Raw genomic sequence first — 15083 nt, forward strand, 5'->3', positions numbered from 1 at the left:
TTGCATCGAGAGCAACAACTCTTCAATGAGTCGAAACCGCTCGAAATGACCGCGTCACGGATGTGTCGTCTTGCCCAGGACAATACAGTATATGTAATACTCATGTGTAATGAATGGCCACTGGAACTGGTTCGATTGACCTCGGAAATAGATCGTGTAGCAAGATCGCTGACATATTTCCAAACACAACAAAAGGAGGCTCAGTTTGATATCTACGAACAGTAGTTCTTGCCTCAGATATGTACGCGATGATTGAGCAAAAATTAAAGTCAAAGGAAGATCTCTCTACAGACTTGGACTGGCTAATGAAGTCTGGCTGATTGTGAATTAAAAGTCAACTAATTCGCGATCTAATTTCTTTGCATGATCCCAGATGTCTGAGGGGACAGGTGAATGATAGTAGGAAGTAAAGTGTTCTTACGCACGTGAAAAAATGGGAGGGGAAAGAAAAGAAGAAGGCGGACAGAGTGTGAATCACTCGTCCCTCGGAGGAATCCGATCGAGAGCAAGAAACCGACGGCATCTGTTCAAACCATGAAAGTGTGGTTTGGTTTTGTCAGATTTGCTCGTCTTGCCTCGTCTTCTTTAGGTTTTTTTTTTCTTCTCTTTCTCTCTTCAGTGGGATTCATCCATCGTGGAAGTCCATTAGAGACAAGCAAATATGCAATCCCACCCACCTGGTCCAATGTACTTGTTGTACCCTCTTTCTTTGGCATGGGTGGAAGGGATACACGCTGCTGCGGTGCAGTTCAACCATATAATACACGAAAGCCACCGAAATGTAGTAATAGTCGAAAGAAAGTGACCTCGGGAACAAAGTAATCAGGGAAGTATAATCCCCATTGTCAGGCGTGTTGGTTTTGTCGGCGGTGAGCTAAGTTGATTATCATGAATTAACAAGCATGCAAAAAATGCACGTGGACAATGAACATTTTTATACAGCAACGCGCCTTTGGACATTTGAGGGGATGTTTTTGCTATTGGTACTAACAAGTTCATCGTGTTGAACTGGCTAACCCTTCTTAGGTCGCTAGAAAAACGGGAAATAATTTTCAGGCACAGATGTGTCGGTCTTTAAACAGAGTGCCACTGCATACATATACGTAGGTAAAGGGCGCGCCGAACCATGCTCGTGTATGTACATATATGTGTGAGTGTGTGCTTTTTATGTGCACTATGTATGTATGCAGGCATGTGGCGAGAAGAAGGACTGTGAAGAAGGGAGCATCCTCAGCTTGATCACGGCCTCTCCGTGGACTCAGTCCTCGTTCGTCCTCTTCAGAGCGCTCTCGTTGTTGTATGTATGTAGATAGACCAGTATGTGGTGGCTGTGTGGATGCTGTCGTTTTCTGGTTCTCCAAAAATGGCTAGCCTCTATGTGGGTCTTTATGTGACTTGTGACTGTGAGGCTAAAGACGAGGGAGAGGGTTCGAGTCTCGGGCGAGAGAAGCTCCTCCATCCAGTCTGCGTGGATTCCAGAGGAGGACAACGAGGCAGAGGAGAAGGAGAAGGAGGAGGAGGACGGGTACGACGCCGACGACGGTGTATAGAATGTGTGAGAGTGTGCTGCCCACAGATCCATTTACCAGTATAGTATGTAGTCCAGTACTTTGTTCAAGCAGATCGATGATGGAAAGACACGGAGGAGAAGCTCTGCTTTAGTTTACAAAAAGGTGTTGTTCAGAGCGGCCAAGATTATTGACGAAGAGCGTCGTTACCACAACTGCAACTGTCTGAGAGTGCTTCTTCGTTTCAAGCAGCGTCATTCTCATCCATTGATCTCCATAAGCATCTGGACAACGAATATTTTGAGTGGACTGTCGTTGCAAGCCCAATAATTACGGCATAGGAGGGTTGGGTTACGTGATGAGGCGTTCAGCAGTAACGTCGGCAACCGGAGAGAACGATCATCAGGAAACAAAGTCAAGGAGGCTACAGATACCGTTGGTTTGCATTTTTTACCCAGAGTCCTGAACCAATCCGGCAATAACATGAGAACAGGTTGGACGTGTGGAAGCTGATTCCAATCCGATAGCGTCGAAACATCACAACACTCGAAGAACCAAAAGTGACGCAAGAGCTCCAGTCTATGTTGCTTTGGAGCTCAGCCTCCATTTCTCTACATCACCCAAGCTGTTCCAAAGGGAACTAGAGTGAGGAGGAAAAGAAATCACCCAAGAGAGCGATGACGCTGAGCGAGTACTGAAAGCCTATCGATCTCCAGAGAAAACACATTCCCACTGTACGGCTCCACTCCTCGTAACTTGGCTCCGAAGAGAGACACTAGTTACAGAATAGTGGTAGTACATACACTTTAGTGGTGGAGTTGAAGATCTCCCTTGTCAGCCCAGGAACTTTTTTGTAACGTGTTGTTGTTGACAAGGGATTTGTTGTACTAAGTACGAACATCCAAGATGTGTGATAAATGCTGCAAATGTTGCCCGTCAGTGAGCTGTCCACAATGGCCAGACCGATGTTGTCTGTGCTTCAACAAAAAAATCGGCACTTTCATCACCGGTGTATTGTCCATATTAGGCAACTTGGCCGTTTTGGTGCCCTGCGTTTTCGCATTGATCAAACCAGAATTTTGGGCTGAAGGTGAGTTACGTAACTATCAGACATTGTATGCTTTGGAGGGCCAATCAAAACGCTTAATGCCTCCATTTACTAGAGAGTGGGTCTGCCATTTTGTTGCACTTGCTCGATGAAATTGGCTTAGTGGGGACTTGATTTCATGAGATAGTGCGCTCCCATTATGGCCATGCCAAACTAATACGTCAAAAACACTTCTGTTTAAACGAGCATTTCCCGTCCTCAAATGTATCTCTGTGTTTCTCTTTCTGGGCCTTGGGTTACACGTATTCACCAGGTACTCACAACTCGCTGACAGATCGCGCAGAAGTCATTTGTCACACTTATTTGCAGCAAATTTGTACGGCTTTGTTTTCAACAGAAACAGAACGAAAGGATTTCCTAACTCTTCTTGAATCTCCAATGCTTGGCCAAGCTTTGTCCAGAAAAAAAAAACCACAGGGTTTTCTCTCGAGTGAAGCATTGCCCATACGAGACCAAGCACACTTTCAACAGGCTCAAACTTTTTTTTTGAACAATCATCTTCCAATCACTTTGGCTGGCTAGCATGAATCCGAAACTAATCGGAAGACATCAATCACCAAGATTCATGTAAAACAGATTCAATGACACATGTTTGAGTTCGACGAGTCGTGAATGGATAAAAAATCCATTCAAGATAACCATGTGCTTCAATGCTTCAATGGACAAGCCCACGTATTGATGGCTTGTAACTTGTACTGCTGCATGGTGAAGAATTGTCAACTTGAGATATCGACTCTCCGTGGTACTTCTGTCTGATAATGTGTCTTCAAATCCGGTTACAATGGCACGGAGACCATTGAATGGGGAAGAGGGAGGACAACGAGGCAAAGAATAATTGGGTTTACTTTTGATACCCCGATAAGGAGGCTCTCACTAGCCACTTCAAAAGACAATTAGCGTACCACCACGTCCACAATAATGATGAGAGTTTGTCAATCCAGGGTCATCACAATCTACTAGGGAGAAGATAGAGGGAGTTGCGAAGGGAGACTAGTTAGCGCCCAACTTCTTATTGAATCACTTTCCATCCCAATCATGTCGATGACTGGATATTACTTTGGCAAATAAAATGACCTGTAATCATGAGGCAGAACATGAATATTTCAATGATTGGAGGCTGAAATAGAGGCAAACCTTGTATCGGAGGGAAGTGAATGAAGACTGGCAACAGATTACTTTGTTTACCTTTGCAAGGCAAACCCTTGTTGATTTAACTAATGTCGTCTCATTTTCATTACACCACCGAGGTTAGATAGATTATCATGGACTAGTAATCACCAGTTATTGAATTCTACCTTCTTGAAAGTATCTGAACAGGCGTTTTTTCGTAAAGAAATCGATTTGATAGAGAATATGCCGATCATGGTGATCGTCATCATCATTCACGCCTCTTCCTCCACCTTTGAGTGCGTGTGATGTCCGCTTTCCTTCTTTGTTCAAGACGCTCTTAATTGTCCTCTGATCACTTTTCCGTGAAATTCTCACAGAGGGTGCCAGAAAATAGAATTGAACACTCTCTCATGGTAACCAGGGGTCGTATGATTGGATCATTGGCTCAGCTTTTACGTAGACCTAGGCCACTGACAATCGGCAAGGATTAGCAATGCATAATCCTCTCTTAAAATTGAACTAGCTCCCAACTGATGTAGTTTGTTTTAGTGATGGATTAGACCATATGGCCTGAATTATTGCACGCTTTCCAAGAGTTGGCATTTCCTTGACTGGTCTTAGTCTCTAGATCCCGCAATGTCCGCATCACTTTTATTCCTTTATGACTTGGCTCGGAAGGCGAATAATTGGGAGCCAGTGGAGCAAAGGAAAAGAAATACAATTACTTATCCGCTAAGTGTAAAAGGCTGTTCAAGATTACCAACGTCGAACTAATACCCAGAAAAAAAAAACCTTTTCTAGATCCATAGATAACTTGACCAATGGATGGTAATCGGCCCTCTAGCCATGCTTCAGCTTCCCCAGGTTCGAAAGGAGCCGTGTCCTGATTAGAGTAGTCCCTCGCTTTGAAGCCCAAAGCAATAATTACAGTATGACTTAACCTGAGTTCTCAGGCATAGCTTGGGAAAGAGATTATCCCATGAGCTAATCCCAAATTCGATTTCAAAGACATGCAAATCAGAACGACGACTCCGACGTCGTCGATGACGAACATGACGTAGACAACGACGACGAAGACGAGGGGGGCGACGGTGACGATGACAAAGAAGTCAGTCAAGGTTTTCTTGTCATTCTTTCACACGATTGAACTTGGTCTTCTTCGTCGTCGGCTGCGTCCACATTTCGATCTTGATCTCCCTTGTCTTTTTTTTGGCGGTTGCCTTCACCATCATCATCGTCGTTGTCGTCGTCGTCGTCGTGAGCTTCTTCAAAATTCATCATTTTCCATTCCATCCTGGGAATGACCCTTGAAGTACCACTCCAAAGCTAGTGCTGGATGGAATAACTAGTCCCTCTTTCAAAGAACAATAATCCTAGTGAGAATCGGAATCAAGATTTGAGATTATTCTTCCATTTGAAGGCCATTTGAAGCCGCGATGATGAATGAATGGCTGGCTGTAAAGGGGCTGAGCATTCTCTCTCTGTCTGACCTGTGAGTTTTCGAGATGTCTCGTGAATTCGTGTTTGACTTCAACTTATTGTTGCCGCGTAAAAAAGATGGCCTTGAGTGGATCTATCTCATTCCCAAACCCACCCCCTCTGACTTAATCCCCTCCCTCCCTCCTCTCATTCTGGGGATCAAGATTGAGCAGAGGGGCTAAAATATACGCTGAAGTTGGAGCACCCATTTACCCATCCACCCTCGATATCCACTTATTGGTACCGTGTGGTGTAGCGCATAGATAATGCTTTAAGGCTCGAAAGCGACGTCTCTTGTCGTTTCATAATTGAGCGATTCTCAATCGTACTTGCCAAAGAAGTTAGTGCCTGTCTTCTGATCTTCATGCTTCGTGGTTTACATTTCGTATTATTTATTTTTTTGCTCGAAGGTAACAGTGATTATGAAAAAGGGCAAATGTTTATAAATTCTCTATCTCAATAGGGAATCGGAAGTGTGGATCGGGTACTGAGATCACGATCCATCTTTTCATGGACTTCGTGTTATTCCCACTGGGCGTATTTCTGTACTTATACTACATACCCACGTAATCAAGTGTTGACGGCCAAACAGTGCCAAAGATCGTACCTAGTTATCCTCGGAATTCCATCCATTTCCCAGGCTTGTTTATACGTTTGATGAGTTGATACATTTTGATTTTTTGATTGGATTCTTCCGATCTCGTGGATGAACAAAGTGGGAAGGAATAGCCGTGCCCCCCCCCCTTTTCCCCGACCAAAATCCAAAGCAAAATGGGTCCATTCATGAACACGGCAGACTCGATCAGATCCAGTAGAGCACCTCTGTATAAGTCTGTATGAACTATGAAATTGATTGCCTTTGAATGGACTCAATCCAGGCGATTTAAAAGACCTCGACAGAAAAGGACATCAGCACATCCGTAAATCAGGATGAGGTTCGGCCTTAGTGAAACTCTTCGGGAATCCGCTTTGATTAGCGGACAATTCAAACATTGCTATAACATAGGCATCATTTTATCAAGTTATGATATCCTTAACCGTGAATGGATGATGGTCTCTTCAAAACCAAGAGAAGAGAAACCAAATTGAACAGAGTCCTTAAAAGGAGCTGAGAAAATGAATCGAGTCACAACCATTATGCCAGGCGGACCTGATTCTAATCAATTTTCAAATGAAACTCTCGTAGGGCCACTACATCATACCAAACCCTGATATTGATCAGCTCTCAAGTATCGGCTCACTTCTGATTATAATTACTTTGTTTTCGCTAGACTCACTGGGGTCCCTTGGTGAAGTCCCCGATCTGTTTTCCAAATTATTGATCTTATGGCCAGGAGGCCAGTCCTAAGTCGTACTTCCAACGATCATTCTTGGACCTGTCGTTGACGCAATGATCATAATCAGGACCCTGCACAATGCCATGCACCTACATAATGGTATGCAAAGTCCTATGAATTTGGACTCGCACCTTGTAATGACCGTGATGAGGGTCATCAACATCGAGTCCAAACAGACAGGGACTTCAATTTACAACCGATATACCATGCATGTACGTGGCCTGCGCCTGTGACCAGCCTCCCTTCCCCCTCCCCTTGAATCCGATTGTGCTACCATTCATATGTCAAAATTCCATTCCAAGGTCGTGAACCTTCGAGAGACAAAGAGACCATCTTTACAAGCATCGACAAAGAAGGAGGTGAAGATCCGAGTGGTGGCAGGGCTTCTAATAAAAGATAGCACCCCAGTCACAATATAACTCTTGTCTGGCCATGTTATTCACCTCCTCGGTTCTCTTGGACTGGCAGGATGTGTCCGAGCTTGGATCTCAGAATACGTTGTTAAGTGACGATCGTTTGAAAAGGATCTTGTCCTTTCATCGTCAAGTTACCTTTTTTATGGTGGGGCTGCAAAGCAAGAAGGCAAACCAGAGACTATCAATTCAATAGTAGATCGGAAGAAATCTCCCGGGCAAAAAGTGACTCAGCCTGATTTTGAACTAAAAAAACGAGGATGAAAGAAGCGTCGGGGCCGATGCCGCTCAACGAAATTTAAAAAGCATACTCGCTCGGGGAAAACTGCAGTCGCGGAAATTAAAAGCTATTTTGTCGAAATAGGCCCAGAATTGTGAAGGGCCACAGAATGAAGTATTTTTTTCCCGGGCTACAGGGAATGTAATCCCCAGTCCTATTAAAATGAAAGGTTATAATTCGTCTATTTATTAATTTTCCATCTTTATATGGTATTTGGCTAAGTAAGTATATATCAAGTAATCAGGACACCTATGGATTATATGTGTGACAGAAAAAATGTATACCTTGACGTAGTTTCCATTGAGTGTCTAGTCTTCCATTGGCGTTGCGGAGTTTGAAAAGGAGGGGAAGTTGAGAATTTGCATCATTTGTTTCGTTCCTAGATCGATCAAGCGATAGCCGGGAAAAGCAATGACCGATGAATACAACTTCATTAGCCCATGTCACTCTTCTTTGTGCCTTAGATTATTAATACCACGGTCAAAGAAGGCATTCGTGTCTCGATTTGAATGGTGTTTGTAACGAAATCACTTTTGCCCCAAGATTCGTGAGCGGAATGAAGGGACAGAAAACACCTTGAAACTCGGCGCATTCCCGTTAATTGGCGATTTCGCGGACTTCTTTTGCTTCCATGCCCTGCGAAATACACCCTTTAAATGTTAATTGGAGAGGAATTGTGTTCCAGAATGCTTGAACACCGAACGAGCAGAAAACCTTTCAATGTTTCTCCATGCCCCGTTTAACGATCTTTGAGAGGGAAGAAGAAAAATGGAGGAAGCACGACTTCTCCTAACTTTTTTTTAGCTCCAACAAACAACCAATTGGCATTTATCGTTCTTTGTGTACTTGTTTGTTCCATTCTTATCGGTATTGATTGTCACACCGTAACACGAATCCTCAGCCAACTTCTCAGAGTACAGTAAATTATGATAATCGTGATGGTTCTGCTCGTCTGGGAAATATGAACGTTCATATTTGCCTCTGAATTGATTAGAGTAAATCACCTCCATACAGTCCTACACACGTAAGTCCCAAGGTGTGGTTTGCGTCCAATTTCATCATCGTCATCATCTTAGCTTTCCATTTAAAACAGACGATATTTCAGCGTCTCGGCTTTCCTCGTAAGGAATCGTGTGTAGGTGTTCAACATGATCATGTGAACTTTAGAGTAGAGCTCATTAACTCCAGATTTCTATCTTTGACTAGATTTCAGACAGAGACAAGAATCATAGTCTGACCTAAGTGATAGTGAACAATTAGTCATCAATGTCGACTTTGCAGGCCTAGCTCTTGGCTTTTAGTTCTTGCCTTGGGAATACATAGGAGCAAGGTCCTTGTTATGGTGGAGATATCTATTTACCGTCAAACTTCCCTAGCAAATCACAATAGATCAGAGGCCGACCAAGTTTGACATTGAACCGGGGTCGTAAATTAAGATTTTTACTAGCGGCCCATTCACTTCCCAACTTGTGGTAGCTTGTTGCACTTCTGGGACTTCTGTCCCAAAGTACCCGATTTGTAGCTCGACATTGCGCCTTTGTGGCATTTGCGTGTCTTTGAGCTTAGCAAGAGGATGATTATACATTTTATGCGTGGCCAAACTTGAATCTTTTTCGACCTAAACGGTTCTAAAGCACTTGAACGACGACTATGTGTTTCGAATAGGTACTCTTGTTTTATGACTTTTCCGCTATCTTCATCCCATCAAAACCAGAGCAGCATTTGACAAAGTAATGGGAGCATTGCCTTGTAGCTAGGGAGCAATGGAATATTTCAGAATGGAGCTGTTCGCATTCTCTTGCAAAAAAAGCCAATGAAGAGTAATGGCGCTACGCCAATTTGAACAAGCGAGTTATGTTTTTTTTTCCTGCAATGATACGCAACATAATTATGCATCATGTTTATGGGCTGACAAGTAATATTGTCCCGTCATTGCTAAACATTTAGGTTAATGATGTTCTTTTTTTCTTACTCTCTGTTTTTTAGCCTACAAAACGCTGGAGGATTGGATCTTGAACAATCATTGGGACTCGGATGTCACAAGTTCGGCCTTGCGTCTTCTCTCCCTGGTTTCAGAGCATCATGCTCTGTTTCTCATCATCCTGATTGCTTTCTGCGCACTCCACATCTTCAATTCACTCCTTCTGATCATGGGATCCCTCCTGGAGAAACGACTCCTCCTCATTCCGTGGATGATCCAGGATATGCTCATCATCCTCTGTGTTACGTTGATCTTCATCTTTTGGGCATTCTTCTCGTTCTTTGTGCATGTTCTAGTCGCCGTGTTCTTCCCCGTAATCGCCGGACTCCTGCTCGGATTCTGGTTCTACCTCTGGCGAAATGTCAAAGAGTACTTTCATTTCTTGGGCCAAGACCTGGCTGGACATCATAATGGCACGGTGTATCGGAAGCTCCCCGCCCCTAATTCGGGTCGAAGTCTTCTGGCAGTGAGTTAGGAAGTGTCAGGAGCCCCCTTGCCGGATTGCGGATTTTGTGTGTCAGAGATTCGGAACATAAATATGCATCAGAATTCAGAATTCTTTCAAGGAATGTTTACTGTGTTTCTACGATTCCAAGATTCCCCTTCGGGATTCGCTCAAAACCCCAGCCATATTTGATAATTATGGACTCATTAGTCCCTTGAGGATACTGTGAATGTATGTGTATGCCATGCACTAGATATTTCCCTGCATCAATATCAAGTTGTCCGATGATAGTGAGCAATCACGCGAACAAAAAAAAACAAGTCAAATATGAATAAACCAAGCGTTCTCTCAAGCTCTTGACCGGAGTACATGTCTTCATTGACTAAATCAAAGTACGTATAAGCGAAATCTTCTCAATATATGAATTTATTTTCTTGTGAGACAACAAACCAATAGCGACGAGGGTGGTGCAAAATTGGAAGAGGTGGGGGATCCGAGATCCTTCCGGATGGAAAGTAATCTCGGATGGTAAAGGAAACCAACCTCCGTGATCGTGGGGCTGGACGAAAGAGGGACAACATAACTCTTAAGAGAATTTTCTGTTTGTTTGACGTTCCAAGGGGGTAAAATAGGCTACAAAGCATGTCCCACAATTCTCTGGTGGGTTGGGGATGGATTGGGTTGACCGAGATCAGCCAACCGTGGAGTGTTGAAACAGAAGTGGTTATCACTTGATAGTGCATAAAGGGTCATCGTCATCTTTGTTGCTACTGGATGTATCATTCGTTTTTCTTGCTCGTGTAGACAGCTTGATGGATCATCGTGTGTCTAAGAGGCGTGCCGTGACCAAAACAACTGCCTCTATTACTTTCTATAACCGGTCTTGAGACCCCGAGCCATACGCAGTGTCTTGGCCATCATAGGCGCCACCTTGGGCTTGGGTTTAGGTGCACTGCCCACGGGAACGGGGGCGACCGAGGACCGGACGGGTACGTTACCGGCGCCCATTTTGAACCCCACGGGCAGTCCCGTGCCATGCTTGGCTTGAGCCCGCATAACCCCCCGGGGCGGTTTAGCCACCGTGCCCACATAGGCCAGTTTGGCTCGCTTGTGCGAGCTCTCTTCTCGCTTGTAGGAGTCCTTGACTTTCAGCTTGAGCATGTTGAGCTTGGTTTCCCGCTCTTGCGTGCAGCGCTCAAACATTTCGCGCCAAGACTCGAACTCTTCACGTTTGTCCTTGGCGAAATGCTTCTTGCAAAATCGTTCCCACAGAGGACCCGTGTCTTCCATGAGATTGGGATTGCGCTCTTCGATATGCATCAGGGTGGGCGGGGTGGCCCGCTCCAACACGGGCTCCAGGATATCGTAGCCCAAACCACCGCACTCCTCAATATCGTCCACGTGCTCCTGAAGCACCCGTATGCAGATTTGCAGCAACGAAGGGACCTCGCCCATAAACCCGGTTCTGTAACGAGAGATGTAGAAACCAATTAGACACCAGTCAAGCCGGTCAGGTATTTCGAAGGCCTCCAGAGCACCTACCTTTTGGCGCCGGAATACACCATTGTGCGCGAGCTCTTGCTCTTGCGTAAGGCGATCAACGTGGACAGGGCCTCATCTTCAGTCTGATGCGCAATCTTGCGCGTGATGCCATTGACGTATGAGTTGTCCTGGCGGGGCAGGGGTTTGTAATTAGGGTTCAGATTGGTCGGCACGGGTAACGAAGCGGCCTGAGCCGGAACCGGGGGCGGGCCAGCCGAACTTTGGCTCCGAATGGGTGGAGGCGCCGGACTGGGCGAAGCCGTGCGCGGGGATTCATCGCGTTCCCGCCGTTTCAGACCGGACACGACCGGCCCAGCTGCACTGGTACTGCCGTTACTCACGGTGGGCACGTCCAAGGCGGCCGCAAAGCCGTCCGAATCCAGCTGGAGCGACCGACTACTCGACTTGGACTTGGAATCGTGCGAGCGATGACGACTGGACGAGGATTCCGATTTGGAGCCGGACTTTTTATCACTTTTATGCTGTCGATGATGATCACGATCACGGGTCGAGCGTTCCTTATCCTTCTTGGGATTGGACGCGGACGAGGAGGCGTGGCTCGACTTCTTGTCCTTTCGATGCGAACTGGATTCCGCGCTGTCTCTTCTATCACGATGCTTGGACTTGGCCGACTTCTTGGGCTTGGTTGGCGTGCCACTCGTCTCCGAGCTGGCCTCCCGATCCGACTTGGATCGCTTCTTGCCCGGTTCACTCTCGGATGACCTGTTGGGCGTAGCCACCCGCGGGGGACTGGCAGCCAGGGGCGGAGGCGGGCTAGCCTCTTGGGGCTCCGCTTCCGTCTCCGAGGGCTGGGCGTGCACCTCTGGCTCCGGAGGGGGTGACTGCTGCTCTTGTAGTTCCTGCTGTTGCTGTTCCTCCTCTTCTTTGATCTGTTCCTGTTCTTCTTCTTCATTGGCCACGATCTCCTTCCATTTGGCCACGATGGCCCGGGCCTTGCCGGCCACGTCCTCGTCTTCGTGCTTCTTGAGGCTGTTGACGGCCTTGCCGATCCCGGTGGAGTGCAACACGGCGATCGAAATCCCTTCCAAACGATCCAATTTCGAGAGAGCGTGCAAAAGCGTGCGACTTTCGTGGGCGTGGCGCTCCATCTTGCGACGGTAATGATCCACGGCCGAAATGACCTGCTCGGAGGAACCCCCCATCTTGTTCAAGCCGGGCTGCGTGACCTGCACTGGCGGCGAAAGGTCAGGGCAACGGCCAAGCGGACCAAGCGGGCCAACCGAAGAGGGGTGGACCACGTGGGACGGAGACGATTCAACGCGTGAGTGGGGACATGGACCACGTCAATCGCAATCACTTCATGCTTCAGCCTGACCCAGTACAGCTGGCTAGGACGGATTGTCTAGGTCGTCTTGCTGGACCAGCTAGTTGGAAGTCCAGTGAATTTACGTTTTGAGGGAAGGCCACGCCAGTGAGTGCGGATCGTGCTGATCGACGTCCACGATTCGATAACTCACTCCTGCCTTCATACACTCACTCACTGACTCACTGACGGTCTGACAGACTCCGCTGACTCTGCTGGCTACACTCACACTGTCTGACAGCTGGCCACGGCTGATACCCTGACACACAGACAGACCCATGACTTTTAGGGTGACGAATTCTCGGCTAGGCCATTGATGGCGGAGGCCGGAACTCATACTGGCCGTGATATGGATGATTAGTGTGAATGGAAACGATGTTTAGGTCAATCGAAATTTCATGGGAGGGACAATAAGTCAGGGTTTGGTGCTCAATCTATAGATGGCAGTGGAATTTGGAAGGCTGTGTTAGCGTCTAAATTGGGCGCACTACGCTATCAGCTGTTGGGCCAACTCCGTCTTCGGCTTTGCGCCACAGATGATACATGGGCTAAATGGGGTATGGTCGTTAAAAAATGAACTCTGAGATGACAGCTCGGCAGCTTGCATACACTGGAGGTTGCGTTGGTTGTCTTTCGTCCATGACATAGCTTATTGAAACTTTTGAAGATTTTTTGTTGAAATCAAAAATGTTGCGGGTTTGAATCCTCAGAAACAGTTAATCTATTAGGTTGATTCTATGATAAACTAAATGCCAAATTCTAAGACCCCTTCATCTGGCCCCCCAAGAAAAGGACTTCAGCAATAATGGTTCAATGCAATAGTTTTAGTAGGGCTGGGTTGGAAAGAGCTCAACCAATCTCTAAACACCCAAACAGGGCACAAATGTAGGTATAAATCCATGTTGCATTCATACTGGTGCAACAAAGCAAAGAAGAAAATGGACTCCATGATTCATAAAAGCATCCAACACTCATACTTGTTTCCTAAATACCATTTAAATTCAAAATTGTATTATCTAGCCCATTTGGACATTAATTAATCATTCAATAATTGGAGGCAAACTGCAAAATCGGCCCCAGAAAGGTCCATGAGAGATGATGAGATACTTGTGCCCTAAACAAGGGCGCCAAATCGTCTTTAACGACAATAATAATCCATTGACCATTTGTCCCAAACAGCTTGGAGAACAGCAGCCGCTGTAACGCTGACGTTGGGAGAAAAGTTGCGTGATCCCAATAAGGGCGTTGCGCACCCTTTCTTTTGCTCAACTTCTTTTCATTGCTAAGGACTTCTAAAAGTGCAAGATCACCGACTTCACTTTACGATGAATTTGTGAATTTCTTTTCTAAAAATTACCCAAATGTCACGGCCTTAGTGGCTGCATGGGATGAACTCTCTGAAGATTTGGTGCAGAAAGTTTGCCTGTCAGCCATACAATGCTTTAAGACTGTAGTGAAGAATAAAGGTGGATATGTTGAATGAAGCCTAAACATTATTTTTGAATCATGAAATGTTACATACGTTTGATTATATTGATTTTCGTCTATGATTGATGAATTTGTCACAATATGCAATTTTACGTGCCCAATTTTAGGTGGCACACCCTGTACATGGTCAAATGTAAATAAATTTACTGAAGCCTAAACATTATTTTTGAATCATGAAATGTTANGTCTTCGCCTTTACATATGGTCCCAAAGGGCTCCAATGAGTGGCGCCCCTGTGATGACTACAGGCGCCTCAATGACAACACCACCCCTGATCGCTACCCGGTACCTCATGTTCAGGATTTTGCTAACCATCTCCACGGCAGCAAGAACTTCACGAAAATTGATTTAGTACGGGGCTACCACCACATCACGGTCCTCCCTAAGAATGTGGCCAAGACCGCTGTGATCACACCCTTTGGCCTTTTTGAGTTCTTAAATATGCCTTTTGGGCTCAAAAACGGTGCTTAGCCCGCCTTCAAGCAGCTCATGGACACCATTCTCAAGGGGCTTGCCTTCGTTTTTGTCTACTAAGACGACATCCTGGTGGCCAGCAGGACCAAACAGGACCACCTGACGTATGTGCAAAAGGTCCTGAAACGTCTTAGGGCTCCGGATTGGTAATAAATCTGGCCAAGTGCCAATTCGGTTTGCCAGAGGTCAATTTTCTCGGCCACCGAATCTCCAAAGACGGGATCCAACCTCTCCAAGGCAAGGTCCAGGCTATCTCTGAATTCGCCCAACCCACACACATCAAAGGTCTCCAAAAATTCATTGGGATGATTAACTTTTACCATTGATTCATCCCGTCAGCTGCTCGCATCATGACACCCCTCTAGGAGGCATTAAAAGGCGAATCCAAACATTTTTTCTGGAATGAGGAACAACGCTTGGCTTTTAACAACGCAAAAAGAGCCCTGGCGGAATCTACGATGCTTGTTTACCCTGAAACAAATGCACCCTTGGCTCTTGTAGATGCATCACAGATCGCCGTTGGTGGAGCTCTCGAATAATGGCAAGCCGGCCAGTGGCGCCCTCTTGCTTTCTTTAGCCGCCCCCTGCGCCCGC

At 46.0% G+C, this 15083-nt stretch overlaps 2 protein-coding genes across 2 annotated transcripts; one reads left to right on the forward strand and one right to left on the reverse strand.

The window, feature by feature from the left end:
• The first annotated feature begins 1294 nt into the window (after positions 1–1294).
• On the forward strand, positions 1295–10013 carry LOC131885537 (uncharacterized). Its single transcript, XM_059233606.1, has 2 exons — positions 1295–2598; positions 9222–10013. The coding sequence occupies exons 1-2, from the start codon at positions 2415–2417 to the stop codon at positions 9689–9691; spliced, it is 654 nt and encodes a 217-aa protein (XP_059089589.1). The 5' UTR covers positions 1295–2414; the 3' UTR covers positions 9692–10013.
• Positions 10014–10069: 56 nt separating this feature from the next.
• On the reverse strand, positions 10070–12564 carry LOC131885536 (transcription elongation factor B polypeptide 3-like; the record flags this gene model as incomplete). Its single annotated transcript, XM_059233605.1, is given in 2 exon segments — positions 10070–11126; positions 11204–12564. Coding segments are annotated over 2 exon segments (1764 nt in total). The 3' UTR covers positions 10070–10525.
• Between the last annotated feature and the right edge of the window lie 2519 nt (positions 12565–15083).

Source organism: Tigriopus californicus, chromosome 8 (assembly GCF_007210705.1).
Source record: "Tigriopus californicus strain San Diego chromosome 8, Tcal_SD_v2.1, whole genome shotgun sequence".
NCBI classification, from domain to species: domain Eukaryota; kingdom Metazoa; phylum Arthropoda; class Copepoda; order Harpacticoida; family Harpacticidae; genus Tigriopus; species Tigriopus californicus.